We start from the raw sequence: 15,580 nt of genomic DNA on the forward strand, positions 1-15,580 counted from the left end.
CTTATTTAATTATTGTCTCTCAGTAAAAATGTGCCCTGACAAAAGACCTGAGTTTTCTGTTAACATCTAAGATCAATGGGAGTGAATTCAATAATGTAAAGAAATATATGGTAAAGAGAAACAATAACATGTTAAGGACGCTAATGGGAAATGAAGACAATAAACTAATGTAGAAAAAGTGCTGGCACTCTTAAGAGCTTACAGTTGATAAACACAGACACTTAGTATTTATCTCACAGTAATAGTAAGGAAAGAGACAAGGTATCACAACATTAAACTATACTGACATCCCAGATATCCCACAATGATGAATAATTTACCACATACTGTATAGGCTGTAAGGCAATGGAAATGAATCTTCCAAATAATTAAAGTGCTAAAAACCTTTAATTACAATCTATCATTGGGAAAGTAGTATGGAGGGTACAAAAACAGTACGGAAAAAAAGTGTAGGGCTCATTTTCCTCAATCTTATTTTAAAAGAACAAAATAAAACTAACAAAATGTTCTTGGCAAATCAAAGTCATCATTTTTCAATCATATTAATATACCCTCTAATTAAATGTGGCTAAAAAATCTTTCACATGTTTAAATTTTTCTTTCCTATCAATGATCTGGTTCCAACTCTTGACTATTTTCCTGTTTGGGTTCTGTTCTTACTGATTTACTAAAACTGATTCCTATGATGTAAACATTTTGCCCTATCATTTGTTTTCTGAGTTTATTTACAGAACTTTATGTCACATACAGACATTTTTAGTTTTTATATGTAGTTAATTCAATGAATTTTTGGTCTAGATTTTGTCATGCTCAGAAAGACTTGCTCAGTCACTTTATATAGAGAAGTTTTTAACCTTTCCCATTTTCATCTAATATTTTAATGGTTTAATTTATTTGCATTTAAATGTTTCATACATCTGGAAATTAATTTTATGCCGGGAGTGAGATAGGAATCCAATTTAATTTTTCTCCCAAATAGAACCAAGTTATCACAAAACCCGTTATCTTCTCATAGGAAATGCCACTCTCTTCCTATACTGGGCTGCTGGATGCATTTGCATTTGTCTCTATTCTTTATTCTGTGCCACTGAGCACTATCTATTCAGGCACCAGCACCAAAATTTTTAAATTACTATGGTTTTACAGCATGACTTAAGATCATATTGGCCAGTTGTCTCTCATTAGTTTTTATCATAATTTCACTCGCTGCTTTCTACATGATGAATTTTCCACATAAATGTCAGATTTAGCATGCTATGATTTAAAACAAAGACTCTTGTATTATTTGGATGATGTTAACAACCTAAATGTCCACTGATGAATGAATGCATAAATAAAATGTGGTATAAACATAAATTTAATATTATTGAGCTCCAAAAAGGAGTGCAATTCTGATACATGCTACCACATGAACTCTGAAGGCATTATGCTAAGTGAAAGATACAAAAGAACAAATATTTTAAGATTCCACTTATACGAAATACTTAGAAGAGTCAAATTCATAAAGATAGTAAGTAAAACAGTAGTCAAGAGGGGCTGGGGAAAGGAGAAGAGGGGAGTTAGTGTTTAATGGGTACAGAGTATCAGTATGGGATGATAAAGTTCTGGAGACAGACAATGTTAATGGCTGCACAACAATATGACCATACCTACTGTCCAATATAAATTTTATATTTATTTCCACAATTTTTAAAAACAATTAACTGCATTACTATTCCATTTTCACATAATAGAATGTTTTAAATTCATGTTGTTTACAGAGAAGTTTTAGTAAAATACTTTCTAAATGTGTGACTAAAAAAATAAGCACATTTAATACACTCAAATGTTTAACTTTATTTCAAGAGCATCTAAGTAAAATGGAAAGGGAACTGGCCAAAAGAATGAGAATACAAATTATTAGCTCATAATTTTCTTATCCAATAGTTCGCTCTTCCTGTTTTCTCAACTTTACGAGAAAATTAAGCTTCTGGCTGTAAAACCCAAGACTTACGTTATTAAAATTTAGATCTGGAAAAACTTAAACCAAGTACTCCAATGTATTATTTAGCTATCTGGACATAAGTAATATGCAGTAAATATATACTTACTGTAAAACAAGAGTAAGTAATTTTATTGCTTGCACTGCAACATCATATTCTTTGTCAAGGGTCATAGACACAATTCTATCCTAAGGACAAAAATATTGGTAATTTTAAAGGGACAGCAAGAGAAAAACATTTCCAAATAATAGGTAATTTTTTTAAACTGAAAGTAATACTAACCTTGAACCGACTGGTAAAAAGCTCCAGTTTGGAATTAAGCTCTTTGTTATAATAAAGCCCTTGTAGAGCAGTGAGACATTTGAGTCTTACCTCACCTTGCTAAATGAAACGAGGAGAAAGTGCATTAAAACTTCACATATTTTCAACTTGAATATTCAATATACATATATATAATATTTTCTACTTTAAAATTCTTTAAGACTAAGTACCTTTGGGGTTACTATTTCTGTAGGTCAAATGAAAAATTTTTTGAAAAATTTTCAGAGTAATATTACTGTGAAAGACAACAACAGCATATTTCACAGTAAGTTTTCTGTTACAGAAAGTAGCATTTTTAAGGGATATATGCAAAGAACTTCAAGGTTAGTGAAGAAATAGCCTAAGAGAAAAGTAGTAATGAAAAAAATTAAAAATGTCAAAGGCCAAGTTGTAACTTATAATCTAGCTAAGATACATGTTTATCAAAAGAGAAAATCAAAAATGAGGATTTTAAAAATATATATATAGCATTCATATTAATAGAGGAAAGACTCTTACTGTTCTAAGAAATGCCTCACCACCACCACCTACATGATCCTAATGTTTCAGTACAAAAATCAATTCAACATTGAAGGCTAAACCAGTGGCCAAGATTCAAACACCTACGGGACTTTATGCAATAGAGACCATGTGTTCACAGAGCAAATACAAGAGAATCAAGGAAAGAGGCCTATTAGAATGTGGTCCCAGGTATACCTATATGCAGGCAACTCATTATGAATGAGCGCTGCAGATAGTTATGCCCGTATGTAGACAAGCAGTCTGTGGGGCATATCTTACCTTATCATGCATAGTCCAACCAACATATTTTAAATAACTGTCATTAAGAAAAGCATCACTATACATTTTCATCCAAATGCCAATTTCTTCAATGCAAATAGCTCGGATTTCAGCTATTGCATCGCTGAATGGAACAAGGAAAAATTATGCATATTAGTGCAGCTATACCCCAGCACTTACGGTTTTTTTCAAAAGATGCCAAACACTTCATGCCTACTATAAATACACAGCTACCTTAAGTATTACTGGGGATTCTGAAGTAGAACTAAAGCATGGCACCTGAATGCCAAGACTTTACAGTCTAGTTGGCAAAGCATAATTATCACCACATAAACGTTTAAAATTAATAAAACTATGAACAAAATCCGATCCCCATGTTTTACACCATGCCATATCCCAGCCTCTGCTTATACAGGCTGGGCATTGTGTGCTCAGAAGACAGCAGGCACACTAGCCTTGTTAGAGCACGTTTCCAGGCGAGAATTAGTTACACATAATATAACATAAAAGCTCTATTTGGACTTGAATGTCAGACTAAATTATTTTGAATTTGTCCTGTAGGTACTAATAAGTCACTTAAGGCTTTTGAGCAGAGGAATAATTCAACAAAAGAACATTTTAGGAAAACTGCAATGATCTCTAGACCTCAGAATGGAGATGCAATAGACTAAAGTATGGTTACAATAGAAATAAAAGAATGGGCAAAGGAACATAACAAAGGAAATATTCATCTGATTCACTAACTGCAGGGTTGAGGAAATGAGAGAGAAGTTGAGTAAAAAATGCCACCAACATTTAAATAGGTCACAGCAGAAATGGTGGTAAGATTACCCATTTCTTTCCTCTGTTCATTCAGAACAGCAAAAGAAAACATCTCACTTCAATCTACCCAAATTTTTAACTGATACTCAAATGGAAGAGAGTCAGGAATTACAATGTACAGTCTGTAACACAGTACATCCAAAAGCAATTAAGTATTCTATAACCTGACTCCTAATAACAGCAGCAGCTTCCACTTTCTGGACAGCTACAAAGTCAAGCACAACATTGCTCCATTATTCAGATAGGGAACAGTGAGTTCAGTTAAATACCCTGCCTGAATGTCCCACTGGAAGAGCTTAGATTCTAACACTGATCTTACTCCAATGCTCGTTCTAATTATTTATACTTCCTAAAACCACTAAATATCCAAACTTAAGCAGAGCAAGAATTACATATAAAAAATGGTCCTGACTTACCGGTATCTATGTACAAACACTCCCTTAAATATTGCATTCATCATATTTTCTATTTCATCTTGGTTTTCTTGAAGCTGAAAGGAATACATTATTTCTTTTCAATTGTAATGGAAGACAACAAAAGAAAATCTGAAAGTTGTTTTTCCAGTATTTTGGTGGTTACATCTAATATTTAATTTCACTCTACAACAGTAACCACATAGAAAAACAAGCAGCTGTGTATCAGGTAACTAAAAGACTCTAGGCATCTAGAATATTTGACTTAGCTTGTACTGTTGAGCTGATCTAGTAATTTCTAATGCTCACAAATTATCATTGTACAAAGGTAGGTAATGAAATCTACTAAGTAATTTATTACAATACATATCATCTATTATATAACATGTATGTTCATAACAAAAAAGCAAAATAGTATTTCATTACTTCTGTCTTTATCATCTGAAGAAGAAGAGTCCTGTTAACCAATGCCCGCTCGACAAAAGGATTTGGGTAAAATAACTTGGTCAAAAAACTTGTTGTCCTGCTAAATCATTTTGAGGGAAACAGTCTCACCCAAAAATAATCAAGTAAACATTTCAAATCTTGGTTAACTTATCTACTCCCATTTATTTTCAATTCAGCACTTGAGAGTTAAGAGAAAATTGTATCAGAGCTTGAGGAGACATATCTTTCATATCTAAGTATGAATTAAGTTTTAGATTATGTTGTGCTTTTGTAAAATTTCTTTTATCTTTTCATGAATATATCCTCTGCATTTCCAAATAACACTAATAAGGGCATGCACTTCTTACATTCATTAGCACAGATAAACAAAGGTACAGGTGATTTTTCAACATGTTTAAAAATTTAACCCTAACCTTAACCCTAACCTAGAAGAGTTCATATCTTATATTTGTACATGAATCTTAATGTCCAATCTTTTTACCTATAGTCACGCATTCTATATTTGCAATCTTAAATTCATGTCCAAAAATGAAGCCATAATTTCAACGAGTAAGATGTGTTAGGTTCATCTAACAAATCACTTAATGCAATTTTATTTACTAAATTAAGGGACAAAAAGATCAATCCTTCATTTCAAACTATATGAAAAAGATGAGGAATTTAGGCATGGGGGAAATATGGGCAAGACTTTTCTGGCTTTTCTTGACTTGGGCCATTTCAAAAAGTTATCTCAGGAATAACCAACTTAAAATGACATCTACCACTGACCCCCAAAAATGTCAGAATCAAGTAAGTACTTTATGGACTACCATAGCAAGTATTTAAACTCAACTGCATTACTAATATTTTTGAAACATCAGACCTTGCCTATTAGAAATAAAAATAAACATCCCCAATATCAGATAGCAGAATGGTTTATCGCCAGCAAAGGAGGAATTTAAATCACAAACACAACACTGAGAGATTTTATTTATTATTACTTAGCATAAGGCTAAAAAAATATTTTCCTCATTCAAAGTTGAATTTGTTGGTCAGTCACTGTTAATCAAGTGCCTCCTACAATCACAGAGAACCACCAACTGAGACACCACAAATCGTATATTAAGTTATTTCTCAGAGTAATTGCACATAAGTGAAAACTCATATCATCCTGACAACAGCTGAGGGAGGAAGAGGGGTATTTTCACAGTAGAGATGAATAATACTAAGGCTTAAAACAACTTGTCAGACTGGTCCAGGACTTACTTGAAGCCCTGAATTTTTAATCCTAGTCCACACAGAAAGAAAATACAGCATATGCAAATTGCTGACATGGGTAGTCAGCAAAGCTAAATTAGACATTAACTAACTTGATCTAATGAACTATCAGTTATATATATCATAATTACTGGTGACCAAACTGGTCACAGACCTGGAACATAAATACTCAACACAGAAGTGTTACCTCCTTCCGCTTTTGTAGCAGGAGTTCTAGCCTCTCATTGGCTCGTTTTCCAATCATTTTATTCCGTTCTGCCTCATACTGCCTTTGTGTATTATCCATATTAATGCTAAGATTTAATGCCACATTCACCAAAGCTGTCATCAACTTCATAGCTATTTATAAACAGAAAATGTTGAAATTAGTCTCACAGATGCAAAACTTTACAATTTAAGATCAAATTAAGAAAAATTAAAAACAAGATGGGCTATTCTGCTCCTAACAGAAAAGAAAAATACAGCTGCTACAAATGACAACAATAAAATAACAGCTAATGTGTACTGAATACTTACTACTTGTCAGTCACAGTTACCTATGTTAAGTACTTTTCATGGATTATCTCCTAATCCTTACAACAGCCCCTCAAAGTTAAGTCTTATCCCCATTTCATTCATTAGGAAACTGAAGCTCAGGGAGATTAAGAATTTTGCCTCAGATTACACAGTTCATGTAAGTAGTTAAATCAGGACTCAAAAGTAAGTAATCTGACTCCAGACTATGCTCAAATCCCACTATTCTATAATATATCCCCTGCAATGATCTCTAACAAAGAGCATGATTGACCTTCTGAGTAAATTTTGGTTCACACAGCAGTCATTTAGCTATCTCAGTAACCAAAGAGAGAGGGAGCTTGAGTGCTTTTTATCAAACTATAGCATATAAAAATGTTGGAGAGTTTTATCAGTATTTGACTTCCCTTAATTTTACTATATTACATACCATCATAAAGACAATAGTGAAAATATTAAGAACAGGTCTAGATGAAAAGTCCAAAGTACAAAGAGTAAAGCATCACTCAATAAAGTGCTTTTTATCAGACTTCCTCCAGATCCCCACCTTCTATTACTGTACGCTTGGCTCCTAAGACAAGACTCACTGCCTGTGATTTAAAATTTACTAATTGAAATATATGACCATTTTATGCTTTCTTTAACTTACTCCAGACTATTTCTCAGACCTGGTTCACTGCATGATGAAACAATTCACTGCATGATAGGACTAAATCTTAACTTGTGGTGACTGACTCTCTTTAAAAGAGATCCCCAATTTTCTGCTCTAAGCTATTTCACACCCTCAGCAAACCAGTTTGTCATTCTGATCTAAAAGTATTCACCCTATGCCATCACAGTTGTTTTTAATTTAGACATCAGGTTCTTAGCATTAAATGCTAACTTCATAGAGCAAGATCACATTCACATTTTGTAACTTCAAATCTAAAAACAAAACCTACAGGGAAATTGCATTTTATTTTTTAAAATGGAAGACTTAGGAAAGTATGTCTTTAATCAGAGTTAATTCTTTGAGAAAATATTCTAAAGGAATGAAAATCTCCCCACACTAAAGAGAAGGAAAAATTTTTGTAAAAATAAAAATATTCTATCATTAAGGCTTAGCACACTATAGTAACTATGCCTAATTGATTTATTCAAGCTCAAATCAAAAAGCACATATTCAATAATAGGATATCAACAATTTTACCTTTAGCACAAAGAAACCAAAAGCTTATATCAACACCAAATAAAATCAATGTTCTAAAATTAATCATGTGAGGCTTAAAAATATAACACATTTCATTGAAGATCAAAGAATTTAACTCAGCCTAAGTTACTCAGAAACATGACTACATATCCAAAATGACTGACAGTTTCCCCAAGTTTGTTGTAAATATCCTCCTCAATAAAACATCTTTCAAGAACCCAAACACATTGCTTTACATGTGCTTTTCCTTTCTGTGGCATAGTAATCAAGTAGGTATACCACATGAAAATCACCGTGTACTATCTATAATATGCCTTCATAGAATCAAACTGAAAATACCATCACATTCTCAGTAATTCACAGGCGTTGGAGGGGAGGACAGAGTGTTTTTTTATAACCAAAACTTTATAACCAAAAATGGTTACTTTATAACCAAAATTTAATTTTTGTCACCATTATTTCATTTATTTTAGTGAATTGTTTTTATCTCTAAGTAAATATACAGAAAATATTCTAAATACTGACCTGCCAGGGTGCTTGTATGCCGAAATGCTCTGACTTGTGAGTCAGACAATCCAGTAAGAAGTGAAATGACTGTATCCATCATGTACTCATCATATATGATGCTATATTGACATTGCCGTACTAATACGCCAATGAATTCACAAAAACTGGATTTGAACTTCTTCCACTGAGGACCAGCCATGGTAAGTGGATAATCTCCACTGTCCTAAAACAAGAATTTCAAACAGCAATTTCATTCAAAACACATGCGTTAACAAAATTTTACTTGTTTTTGAACTGCCTTAGGTACAAGTTATAAAGACTACTTTATCTTGCCTTTCTCCAATAAATATGCTAAGTAGGCAGGAGAATAATATGCAACCGTAGAGGTGCCTTTGAACACCTCTGCTCTTTTAAAACCAAAATGGATATTCTGAATTCACTTCAACCAGTGAATATGTATACCAATTACTCAGAGATTAAAAATTAAAAGCCTCTCCCATCAAAGCCAAACATTCTGATAAGCAGATATACTTACAATATTTCTTTAAAATAAAAGGAAACCAAAATCAAACCAAAGTTGTATTTCTAAATGGATTCAAAATGATGAAATCATATTCTCAACCAGTTGATGTATGATTTATAAATAACTCAAAGACTGCAATGTCTGTTTTCATTAGCTTCAGAACATCAAATAGTCAACAGACATAAACAATCAGATAATATAAAAGAGAAATGCTTATGTAGCTAGTGTAGCCTGGAAAGACTGAAACTCAGATATTCCACTATATAAAGTTAGATTAGACTCTTCATAAATCATTTAAAACAAGTAAGTCCTTAAAAATAAAAGCAGAGACCAATAAATACTACACAGAACTTGATGTCACTTTATAAATACAGTTCAGTAAATTTTTTTACAATTAAATTTCCTCATCAGAGAGTATATTTTCTAATTTTAAGTCATGCCATAAATAAGTTGAACTATTTCTCATCTGAGAATAAGGTCCCAATACTCCACAAGATTTTCTTCCATTTTTCTGATTGGCTGGCTCATTTAGTGACTATACTGAAATGTTTCACTGTAATTATCGTTTCCAACTTGGTTTGATGATATTTTTCAAATCGTATTTCAGTATTCTTATCTGAAAAGATGTTTCCTTTTAGTAAGAAGGTACTCACTATAACATTTAATATCAGCAAATTAACACAGTAGTACCCCCCCTTATCCATAGTTCATTACCCACAATCAACTGAGGTCCAGAAGCAGATGATCCTCCTCCTGATGTATGATCAGAAGGTAAATAATAGCCTAACGCTACATCCTAATGCTTATGTCATTCCCCTCACTTCATCTCATGCCATAGGCATTTTATTATCCCAAATCATCATGAGACAGATGAGTACCATAAAGTAAGGTATTTTGAGAGAGACCACATTCACATACCTTTTATTATAGTATATTGTTATAACAGCTTTATTTTATTAGTAGTTGTTAACCTCTTACTGTGCTAATTTATAAATTAAACTTTATCATAGGTATGCATGTATAGAAAAAAACATAGTATATGCAAGATTTGGTACTATTAGAAGTTTTAGACATCCAATGGGGGGTCTTGGAACATACCCCTATGGTAACAGAGGACTACTATAATGCCGTTACTCATAATTACCTCTCAACTCCTTGGAAACTGATTAATGGCACTTAGTGATTGATCATCAAAGCTATTTTAACACCTCTTGCCTGCCTTTTAGAATGGTAGTTCAAAGCTCCTTCATCAGAGTAAACAAGAAAAAAATCAAGTATAACTCAAATGAGTCAAAGGTGTTCAACATGAAAATTCACGGGCAAAGCTTTAAAGAGTAAAACTACTGCCACTGAAATACAACTGTGAACAAAGCAAACAAAAACCCTTGCCCTGAAGGAGCTTACATTATAGCAAATTTAAGTATGTCTTTATTGGCAACAATACATCAAAGACATCATTGCAACAAAGGATCAACTCAAGTCTAAGCTAGTAATTTTTTATTTTGTATTGTTCTTACTGCTCATATTTAAAACAAAGATTTTAAACAATGAGATTACATATATAAGTATGTGTGTGTGTGTGTGTATATATATATATATTCTTTTGCCTGAGCTATCTGGCTACCCAAATATTGACCAAACTTTCCTTTTACAGCATTCTTAGATTTCTTCTTAGGCTCTAAATTTTATTCTTCCTTGTAATTTTAATTTTAATAATCACAACCATTATTAAATAACCTCCTTTTACAGATTATGAAACTGATGCTAAGACAACATGCTCAAGGTCAAACAGTCATCATTTGATTGAATCTGATGCCAAAGCTTTTATTCACTACACTAATACTCAGAATTTAAGAATACTTTCAAGAGTAAACAAAGATAATCATGCATACAATAATCAGAACATTTAGGAAGTTACCTCATCAAACTCTTCAGTCATTTTTCTAATTATTTCAGAGTTCTGCATATGTCTAAACATTTCTGCGGTGACAACTCCTGAAATTTATAAGTAAGAAGTTAACACAAGGTAGAATTTTAAAAAGAAAGAACTTTTAAGTCAGTTTCTAAAACTAAAATGTCTACAGTTGCACAGTAAGGTGTACTTCCCAGGTGATCTTTACCATGATAATCCATTCTATAAATAAAGCAAAAAATGCCACTCTAAGCATTCACAAGGAAACAGTTCCACATATCTGAGAGATACTTTTCTTCTCAGCACAATCAGCCCTGGCCATTTCTACCTTATTTACTTTACTCCTGACTGTAAGATGTACACTGGCTTAGCCCCTTTATTATAAAATATGTCATCAAGGGTGAGGGTTGAGGACAGCCAGGGTAACATTTAAAACCTCAAGTATCAATGTGAAGACAATAAGGGAAAGAGTTGTAGCTGGAGTTCACTTTAGCCAAGTTTCTTTATTAGGTACTACTATATGTAAGGCAAATACATCCCATCATCCTCTAAAAGGGCTTCAAATAAACATTAAGTAGTAAGCTATAGTTCTCACCCATCAAGAAGCCTAATCTAGTTGGAAGTTTAAATAAATAACCAAAAAAGGGAAGCAACTATTAAAGGTCATATATAATAAATGCCCTAACGAATAGCAATGCCAAGAAAGGCTGTAGGTCAGACAAAAAAAAAAAAAAAAGATTAGGGTAAGTCAGGTGTTTGTGTCACACAGAAGGCATCTGCTAAGAACATTTAGAATTTTAAAGGGAGATGGGAGATGAAAGGAGAAAGGATGCACATTACAAGAAGTAGTAAGTTAGTAGACAGAGATCAAATATTAGAAAAGGGATTTCTAGGAAAAACATATGAATAGAAGATAATCCAGGAAGATGATGTACATCAATTTCCCAAATGAGGTATCAGATTAAATTTTAAAAAAAAGGACAAATGTAAAAATTGGATTTTTGACACCTTATTTCTATCACTTGATTCTTTTTTCCTTGACAGTTTTATCACTATGAATACCATATAGTAACATCTAAAAGAACAATGTCTTGGTACCAGAAGATGAGATTTATCATAGCCATGAGACACAATTAATAGATTTATTTAAATTGGCCAATCTATATTTTGTACATGCATGCACTTGTGTTTGTATGTGTGTAAATTTCTAAACAACAATAGAACATCATGCTCTCTTTCCAATCTCAAACCTTTTGAAAACATGGCTACTTGATCTCCTTCTTTATGAGCTTGCAATTTAAGACTTTCCAGCAGCATAACAAAGCCAGCAGGGGCAGAGCAGGAATTAATATCCACTGAGCCTCCTATGTACCAGTCACTTCACATGTTTAGCCATGGTAACAAACCTATGAAGCAGGTAGTATCACCCTGGCTTTAAAGATGAGTAAACTAAGGCTAAGGTAAAGAGAAAGTAAATCATTTGTCTGAGATTCTTCATCTACATCATGCTGCCCATCTCCAGGTGAGATCAATTTCTAGTGGTGCTATGGAATAGCCCTTTCTTACCTGAATATTAAAGAACCAAATGGCTGTTTTAAATATCAAATTTGGAAGAAATCACCATTTCCTTGGCTAAGGAAACACATTCTCAAAAACTTTTTGAAGGGCTTTTAATTTTACTCGAGTCATAGACATATCTTGAGAACCTTACTATACTTTATACCCAGGTGCTATAAACTTGGCAATGCTAGAGAAGGACAAGTAAACTCAAACCCTCATAAAACAATTTCTATGAAATAAACATCTATATATAAATAAATCTCAAAGCAAACATATTGCATACAATGCATAAAAAACACATAAATAGCTCCTCCTCTCATCTCAGACCATGTAACAGCCAGAAACCCAAAAACAAGCAGAAAAGAAAATAGCTGTACAAACTCTAGGTATGTACACTCCTGAAGCAAGTGTGAAGGCATCAGGTCAGAGACATAAAACAAGATTGCTAAAAACTGAAAATTGACAGCTGACCAGGCAAAGATGTAAACAATATTGGCCACAAAATCACCAAAAACAGAGCAGTCTGGAGCCATTTCATTCAGTGTAGGGCCAAATATCCCTGCATACCTCAAGAACTGTAGAAGGCATTAACTATGGTAAAATAACTGATGTTCATAATGACAATCCTGAGCCCACAGGGAAAGGTTAAAGTACACTATATACACTTAAAGAAATCTCTAACTCATTTATAAAAAATTTTATCAAAATAATTTTGAGTGTATTGAAAGTACTTAATCACCTTAACTTTGACTATATGGGCAAATTACCCTTTAAGGAGCTTTCTTGATTCTAAAATAAATATTATGGTAGTGTTTAGATCTACCTGATAAATAATTCAAATTTTTAACACCTTTAGGTCTTTAAATTCTTGACAACCTGTTTTGGGACAAGGTATATTCAAATGTTGAGTTGGCAAGCTCCTGACTTGTAAACACACCGATCTTAGACAAGGAATGAATCTGATAATGGGAAAATGCTCTGACTATGGCCTTCTTTTAGAACTATATCAGAAACCTAATTAGGAAACTAAATCTAACCAAACTACAATCTAACAAGGATGACTGAAAATAAAAATTAGAATTTATCTCTTCAAATTCTTTCTGGCACCTGTTCAGTTGTTCTGCAAATCAACCTTCAAATTTTAAAGAATCTGAAGAGAAAGGACATGGTCCTTGATTACATTAGCACAACAAACAGGTACTTGTACCCTTCTACTCCAGAAATGATCTGGACACAGACAAAATTAAAATAATATTAACATATCTCATTTTTAAGAGGTGTAATTTGGTTCATCACACTGTCAATACTATACTTCCTCTGAGCAGTGTCAGAATTTTCTAACACTGATTTGCAGCTACCTTTAGCTAAGAATCAAGTAAACTAGGCAACTCTCTGTACTCTAAAGTTAGGACAATTTTTTAAATTTCCCGAAAGGGACCACATTAATGGCATTATGAAGATCATAGACTCAAGAAGTTAATTAGGCCTCACATACATCTAATATGCATGCTACACTGAATGTTGTGATCAACCTCAAATAAAATGCATCAGTTCTTATAATACTACTTTTTTTCCAATTCCAGTGACAGTATTTTTAAAGGATTGTTATAGAATTAGAGTAGACATAAGTAAATTGCTTCTTGGGATTCATTTTTCTGATTTGTTTAAATCAATCTTTAGCATCTTGACTATTTAGATCTATTTTTTAAGTAACATTCCCTCCTCTTAATTTCTAATGCTCATGTTTCTGGTGCCATTTTCATAAAATAACGTAATATCCTTGGAAATTCTGTAACATTTATTTGACTGGGCATCTTCTAGAATTCTTAGGCTGGGCCAAGTATTAGAGAGACACAGAATAGATCCAAACATGCCCTTGATCTTGACAGACTCGCTTACATGAAGCCCGATCAGGATGTATAACTCCCCAACTTGCATAATTTTGTCCCCCTGCCAAATATCTGCACTAAATATTTTTGTCCCAGGGAAGACATTCCTATATTTTCTATTTCCTCCACTCCACTTCACACTCTTTTAAAATAAAATAGAAACATTTTAAACTAGGACTATACTCCCTATTCCAGATTTCTCTACCTTTTTAGAAGGAAAATTAGAAATTTCACCAATACCTTACTTTACTTACTTTATTACTTACTTACCTGCTTACTGTTATTCATGGCACTTTTTAATTCCCTACACTTTACAATTCCCTGGCCATTTTAACCTGTATCTCTTTATCATCCTCCTCCCTTCTTAATCCATTTCTTTTTTCCTAAAACCAGATGTTGAAAGTGGGAAATGTATCTAATAAAAGTAACGTAACAATTATAAATTGTCAAATTTTTAGTTAATTTTCACCTATGAATACAACTGTCTCAACAGACTCTGTCTCTTACTTTGTGCTCTGCTCTTTTTCCTTATACATTTTGTTTGGTTATAATGCAAACAACTCAGTATCTTGGCATTATTTTCCATGTAAAGTGCTAATATGTCTTTAGGCGGAACAAAAAAGAAGAGTCCATTTGAGAACATTCTGTTTCCAAAATAAATGTATCTTACCTTTACAGCCTGAACACTGAATAAAAAAGTTGATGAGGTCAAGAAGTGCTATATCTCTGTCATGCTTGTATGATTCTATCCAATCATCTACCACCGACTATAGCAGAGAGGGAAAAAAACACATTAGCTTTTTCTCATGTTCTAAAATAAATTAAGTCTGACTAATTAGTCATTAAGATTTAACATTAAGTGGTATCACATTACTTCAAACTAATACACATACTTGTATACAAAAATTTAAAGTTTTAACAAAACAGAATCAAATTCAGTAAAATAATCACCTGATAGTACATAATGATCAATCTTCTATTTATTTTACATTAAAAAGAATCTGAACACTAACTAGGGGACCCAACTCTACAAAGTATAATTAGTTATATTTCTTAGGATCATTAAAGATACCCTAGGAAATATTAAGTCACACCCATTTTTCTTTTTGACTAAATGTTGTACTAAATAATATTTATTATTATTAAATATTGTTAATAGTATTAACACTACAAAGGAATGAAAATAAAAAATTTTAAAAGAAGTGGTGAATGCCTGGGTCAATGAGGAAATGCAGGGCAAAATAACAATTTTTTTTGACAGCACTAACAGTCCTGTATTAATGAATGAGAAAGGCAAACTGAAGGCCAAATAAATTTTACAAGTAAGAAGGACAGTTCTTAGATCTGGAAACTTATTACTGTTAGATGATAATATGCTCCAAATTGACCTACAGACTTCATGCAATCCCTATCAAAATCCCAGCTGGCTTCTTAGCAGAAATTGGAAAGCTGATCCTAAAATCCT

General features: G+C 32.8%; 1 protein-coding gene across 2 annotated transcripts in view; it reads right to left on the minus strand.

Annotated features, from left to right (window-relative positions):
- STAG2 (STAG2 cohesin complex component) overlaps positions 1 to 15,580 on the minus strand; it is a 137,975-nt gene that overhangs the window by 61,394 nt on the left and 61,001 nt on the right. For both annotated transcript variants that reach the window (XM_073227859.1, XM_037015396.2), the window contains exons 5-12: positions 14,786 to 14,882; positions 10,673 to 10,749; positions 8,250 to 8,454; positions 6,210 to 6,361; positions 4,322 to 4,395; positions 3,084 to 3,207; positions 2,265 to 2,363; positions 2,091 to 2,170 (exon numbers count right to left, since the gene is read on the minus strand). In XM_073227859.1, coding sequence (XP_073083960.1) covers positions 2,091 to 2,170; positions 2,265 to 2,363; positions 3,084 to 3,207; positions 4,322 to 4,395; positions 6,210 to 6,361; positions 8,250 to 8,454; positions 10,673 to 10,749; positions 14,786 to 14,882 — 908 coding nt within the window. The remainder of the gene's footprint in view (positions 1 to 2,090; positions 2,171 to 2,264; positions 2,364 to 3,083; positions 3,208 to 4,321; positions 4,396 to 6,209; positions 6,362 to 8,249; positions 8,455 to 10,672; positions 10,750 to 14,785; positions 14,883 to 15,580) is intronic.

This window comes from Manis javanica, chromosome X (assembly GCF_040802235.1).
Source record: "Manis javanica isolate MJ-LG chromosome X, MJ_LKY, whole genome shotgun sequence".
NCBI lineage: Eukaryota > Metazoa > Chordata > Mammalia > Pholidota > Manidae > Manis > Manis javanica.